The sequence below is a fragment of the Diabrotica virgifera genome, chromosome 6 (genome assembly GCF_917563875.1).
Source record: "Diabrotica virgifera virgifera chromosome 6, PGI_DIABVI_V3a".
NCBI lineage: Eukaryota > Metazoa > Arthropoda > Insecta > Coleoptera > Chrysomelidae > Diabrotica > Diabrotica virgifera.
Genome location: NC_065448.1, coordinates 93,271,275 through 93,277,693, shown reverse-complemented (window position 1 = coordinate 93,277,693; position 6,419 = coordinate 93,271,275). Strand labels below are relative to the sequence as shown.

The 6,419-nt window shown below is 33.9% G+C and overlaps 1 protein-coding gene across 1 annotated transcript; it reads left to right on the top strand.

Annotated features, from left to right (window-relative positions):
• Positions 1-341: 341 nt before the first annotated feature.
• LOC126885849 (uncharacterized) lies at positions 342-5,279 on the top strand. The gene is made up of 2 exons (XM_050652616.1): positions 342-814; positions 1,375-5,279. Exon 2 carries the CDS (start codon positions 3,864-3,866, stop codon positions 5,259-5,261), a length of 1,398 nt encoding a protein of 465 aa, XP_050508573.1. The 5' UTR covers positions 342-814; positions 1,375-3,863; the 3' UTR covers positions 5,262-5,279.
• The last annotated feature ends 1,140 nt before the right edge of the window (positions 5,280-6,419 follow it).

Genomic DNA, 6,419 nt, shown 5'->3' with positions numbered 1-6,419 from the left:
CAAACATCAAATTACTAGAAGATACTGTTTCTCAGATTACATTATCTATTAGCGAATGCTTATGCTTTACGTGTAGAAATGAAAGATGGGTGAAGACATTAAAAGAAAATGTGACGTATAGTGTATAAACGACTGGACACTAAATAGAAAGAAAGAATGGAATAACTGTATAAGCAGAATGGGGGAGGTCCCCCATTCTTCTTATCATTCTGAAGATCAATAAGCAGGAGAATTAGACGGAGAGGCAGCGCTGAAAAATCTCTTTGAATTTACTAAAGCTAAATTTTTCACAGTTGGTTACTGTGATTGTGTAGAGAAACATACTGCGGTCGGTCAAGCGAAACGTAGAACAGGGGTTACTGAGAGGGTATCAAAGTTGCTTGTGACGTTCCGCCCCTTATAGAATCGATTATTGATGGGAAGATATTATTTAACTATCCAAAATATTATTTAATTATTTTCAGAATTATTTTCTTTCAATGTTTATTCAAATAGAACTTAAACCCATCTCAGAATTTTTAAATGCTTGATGACGTCACATTTAAAACGTGGCAACATTGGTTTCCCCACTTTGACAGCCAATGCTTAGTAGAGGGGTACGAAGGATTCAGCTGTGAACGTGAGCCTTGGATTGCCATTGTTTCTCGAGTGTTCGGTCTGAATCGTAGTGTGCGGGGTCATTAGACTCAATTATTCACCTCTAATTCTCAGTTCCAAATTGATTAAATATTACAATAAAAGTATAGTGAAGTTATCCAGCAGCAGTGGATTTGAAGAATTTTAGAGCATACTATATCCAATGAGTTCTACCCCGGTAAATACACATTTTATTAAGTATTTTATTCAGCCATTTTGGAAGTCCTTGACATTTGCTAACTAAGTTTCACATAGTCTATTTTCATGGTTTTTATGTTTTATTTTCATGGATCAAACTCATCTAGAGATAATTCAATATTCGTTGTTAATTTGTGCTTCCAGTTGGAAAATAGAGCTAATTTAAACTCCATTTTTTATATTCCTTTCAAGTCTACAGAACTCCTATCTTTTGAACGATGATCAAATAAGTATCCATCGCTTAGTCTTACTATATTTCATCCTTGTATAATATATCTATATACCGGTGTATATATTATAATAAAATATTCTTTCACAGTAATTATATTTTGTATTTCAATTGGAAATTACTTGTGTTATTTGACCAAGGTCATCTGATAGCAACCTGATAAAAGGTCAAGCTGTCTAGTCATTCAAGTTTTGGACTTAATGACCTATTTCTTCTTATTCCCATAGGAATAAAAACACCTCCTCGTATCTCTTGCTTCTTTTTTTTGACATTGGTAGATTGGTAGTAACACCACACTGTGTTTTTTTTAGCACCTACCATGAAATCTTAAAGCCACCCTACAACAACACCCAGGCCAGACCACACAGAGAGAAACAATCAATAGGCGACCAGCCTGGATTATTTCCACATTTTCTTTTTTTGAGTACCTCCAGCTGCTTTCCAACAGTTTTGAGTACCTTCAGCTGCTTTCTACCAGTCTTCCTCTCCTGTACCTCCAGCAGGACAGCTGCTAGCGAGAGTTAGCCCCTTGGGTGCTCATTACATCAACTTCAAGATTAGGAAAGAGTGGTTTGTTTGGGAACATTTACTGTGCTCTTATTAAAGACAGACTGGTTTTGTGATATTTAGTACATTTTTTTTTATAGTTCAATTGCACACACATTTTTCCTGCTTTATATTTTTTATAGGTTTTTTTTTTCTTTACAACATAATATTTAATTGATAGCGTTCCCCAACACTCTGCAATCTATAAAGGTATAAATTTCTGAGCTCAGATATTTTCCCTAATAATAGTAGTCGGTACTCTTATCTTGATTATTTTTAGGCTGTGTTCCACTTTTGTATAATTATTTAAACTCATTCCATTATTTTAGTATATGTTTAATTAAATTTTTAAAAATTAACTTCACATATTAGTCAAAATTGTAATTATTAACTTTATTTAACTTGAACTTATTAACTTTACTTAACTTTAACTTATTAACTTTATTTAACTTTAACTTTAATTTATTAAATTCATATGAACTTCTGGATTCTAATCCCTCAGATTAGTTTTTGGTTTCACTTGTTATTATTACTATTATAAACCACGAGTTAGGAAAAGGATCTGTGTATCCACTCGTAGGTTTATTTATTCAATAAGGCTTGTGCCTGTCCCACTCACAGTGAGGTATTTATATGTTATATATAGTATCAGGTAGTATTTAATTAAGGTGTACGTATTATAAACGTACAATTATTATTTGGTGAGGGTTCTACTAACCTAGTTGTAAGTTGTACTTCCTGTATTAGAGGTACCCGTAGTCAGTTTTTCTAACCTTATAAAGAGTATTCTTAGATCATAGTTGTATGATGATTTTGTAATTGACTTTCACTAGTATCACTTTTTCCTGTCATGTTAGAGTTACACACTAGTTACTTGTCCTAACTCAGAGATTGTTAAAAAGATCTAGTAGTTACATTCAATAAATATACATTTATTGTGATTTTTTTTTCTTATTACTCCTTTATTTTTAGTAGTATATTTTATAATTTAATAATCTTTAATAACTTTTCACATACTTGTACTACAAATTTAACATACTCTATAGCAGCGTAGAATACCTGGAAGAGCGTTAACCTAGTTATCCTTCTTCTGGCGCCCAAAAATTCATTCTATTTTCAGTATATTATTATATTTACTCTATCTATTTTCTGAACATTATCTTCATATCTTCTTTTCGAGCCATCATTGTCACTTCCTTTAATCTATTGTCTGGCCAAAAATAGCCGTGCAAATTGGCCGAATCCTTCCTTGAGTGTCAAGTGGCCCTTCTCATACATATTTAGCTAGCCATTCAAGTTATATCTATCTATTAATGATTTCTCATCTCTAGTCCTGTATCAATTCGATATTCTTTGTCTTGGCATCCTTCCATACAAATACTACTACAAAGTTGTATTTTAGTTACTCCAGCTTCTTCAACGGAGAAGCCACACATTTTTGTCCTTTGGCTACATTAAGTAGATCTTCTTCTTTACTACTTCTGTTGGAGTTTACCACTCCCTTTTCATTCACTCCAACAGAAAATCATCAGCTAGTTGTTACATCGGCTTTCCAACGTGGTGGCTTTATTTTTGGTCTGAGACAGTATTCATTTAGGTCAATTCTTCTCTTTTATCTGAAATCTCTTTGTTATTTCCGTTTGGTATCCTATACACATATTGTTACTTATTTATTTTATTTTTAATTTCTGATACATATCAGGTATTCTTAAACGCTGTTTTGATTTTTGTTTATATTTTGGGACCTCATTATAGTATATGTTTGTGCAGCTTACATTCTGGGTTAGATTTTGAATTTTTATTGGGAACTTATATTTAATATTGCTATTAATAATATAATTCATATAACAATTTTATTTCTTCAGTCAATAGTGGTATAGTTGGAGGTACAACTAAGTGTTGATTATTATTATTATTATTATAGATATATATTTTTTCTAGAGTGGTGGTAAGTTACATATAAATAAAAAAATTTACTTCCAGTATTTAGGTAGTAGGTTTACTTGAGTATACAATATTTATTGGATTATTTATCCATTTATTTGATCTTATATATTTATTTGATCTTATTTATTAGATTATATACTGCATTATATATATATTTTTTTTTTTTTGCTGGCTATTTTGATTTTGTTGGTGTGTTGCTGATATTTTCTCGGTTTATATTATATATATTTTGCGTGCAAACTTTCATATTTTCATATTTTTCATATTTCTGTTCTTTGGACTATTTGTCAATAACTTTGCTCTCATCATGTGTGCTTTTAAAGCTGAACATCTTCTGGTGGATGAATTGGATTATGAATTAAAGATTCGGGACATAATGCCAGAGGAGTCGACAACTGTCGATAAAAAACGCAATCTTTTGAGAGGTGCTTTGAAACAAGAAGCTGGCAATAGAAGTTTTCTCCAAATTTCAGCTGTATCCCTTCCTTTTGAGGAACAACAAAAAGGAATCACTGAAACATTGGACAGCTTGTCTAAAAAAATCGAAAAGTTTAGGGGAACTGTAAAGGATACAGAGTATGCGCGATTAACATCTCGTCTAGGCCATATTTCTGCCCGTGTACACTTGCTACACTGTCCTTCTGAAGAACAGGAACCGTTCAAGAGGTCTGTTTCTCTTAAAATATTAACACTAGAGGGTGAACTTGATTCTAGAGTTAACCCCATTGCTACCTCTACTCCTAATGCTTCAGTCAATGTACCTAGCTTTACGTACTCCAAACCTGTTCAAGTACACAAATGGGGTATTTCATTTTCAGGTGAAAAACAGCACACTGATGTGATGTCATTTTTAGAAAGGGTTGAATGTCTTCGAATATCTAGAGGTGTTTCTGAAGAGGATTTGTTTGCTGCTTCTGCTGAGTTGTTCACCGGGACCGCTTTTACATGGTTTATGAATAACAGGGGTAATTTTTCTTGTTGGTCTGATCTGATTAAAAAGTTGAAGTCGGATTTTCTTCCGTATTCATTCCAGGATGATTTATTAGATCAAATTAAGAATCATAAGCAGAAACCTGGGGAATCTGTTACTATGTTTATTAATACTATATTAGGTATGTGTAGTCGTTTAGACACTCCTTTGTCAGATTTAGCTAAAATTAAAATCATCCTTAAATGTCTATTGCCCTTTTATCATCAACAATTAGCTCTTATGGACATTCAGAACATTGATGACCTTACTATAAAATGCAAACGTTTGGAGGAAACGTTATCCTGGTCTTCTCAACCTCCATCCACATCTCGATCCTCTTCTAACTCTTCTTCTCAGCCAACTTCCTTTAGGCAACGTTCTTGGCTAAATAAGGGTCATGAACATAATGTTTCGGTTGTTAGTTCTCTTGTCTGCTGGAATTGTGATCAGCCTGGTCACCCATTTTACAATTGTGGGATTCCTCAAAATCGTATTTTCTGCCATGGTTGTGGCCGAGAGAACACCCTTAAAAGAAACTGTTCTAAGTGTTCGGGAAACGACACGTCGGAGGTCCGTCCCCTGAACGTTTCTCCGTCCAACATCCAATCAGGGAATCAAACCCCATCGTCAAACGAAACTGCTGGACCAAGCACATCCAGCAACCCAAACCCATCTTCACGAAAAGGGAAAGGGGTGTCGTTCAAGAAAGCAGCACACACCACAAAACAAAATTAAACCAGAAATTTATTTCTATAGATAATACGTTAGATTCGCTTGATTCAAATGATCACAGATGGTCATTTACAAACGCTTCTTTGATTGGTAGTGTTCAACGTAACAATAATAATTGTGATAGTAATGTGGTTCCATTATCTATATTAGATTCTAGTTTTGTTAATGATGATGATACGTCTGGGTTAGTTCCATATAACGGTTGTAGACAACCAAATACTTTAGATCTAGATATTAATTCGTTATTAGTTAGGAAACAAAATGATAATAGGCCATATCTTCCTATTCAAATTTTAGGACAATCGTGTTTAGCTTTGTTAGATAGTGGCTCTAATATTTCATTGATAGGGGCACATTCGTTAAATTTATTGAAAAATTCTAGTATTCCCATTATGCCCATTTCATCTTTGCAAGTATCTACTGCAGATGGTACAGTTCAGTCCATTACGGGCAAACTCCAAATTAAAATCACAGTGGCAGATTTATGTAGGGAAATTACATTTTATGTTATTCCTTCCGTGCAGAATTCTATAATTTTAGGTATGGACTTTTTCAATGCTTTCAATAGTACCTTAAGTTGTTCTGATTTTTCTTTTTCCATATCTGAATTTAATTTATCTACCCTTAGTGCTATTCACGATTTTGCTAGTTTATCAAGCTCTGAACAAAGGCAATTAGAGAGTATGATCTCTAAATTTACTACTCTTTCTTCAAAAGACAAACTAGGTCGTACGTCGTTAATCTCTCACACTATCGAAGTGGGAAATCCCACTCCTTTCAGATTATATCAGTACCCCATACCTCAAGCCTGGCAGGCAGATTTAGAAAAGGAAGTAGATTCGATGCTTGCTTTAAATATCATAGAACCTTCAACATCGTCCTACTGTTCTCCGCTCTGGTTAACGAAGAAGAAGGATGGATCCTTCAGGATCTGCTTTGACGGTCGAAAACTAAACAGTATCACAACTAACAGGGATGCTTATCCTATCCCCAGAATAGATGTGATTTTGAGCAAACTTCAGAATGCCAAATACATCTCTTCTATTGATTTGTCTAAGGCCTTCCTACAGATCCCACTGAGTGAAGAGAGCAAGAAGTATACTGCTTTTGCTGTCAGTGGTAAAGGATTATTCCAGTTTGTCACCATGCCTTTCGGTCTTG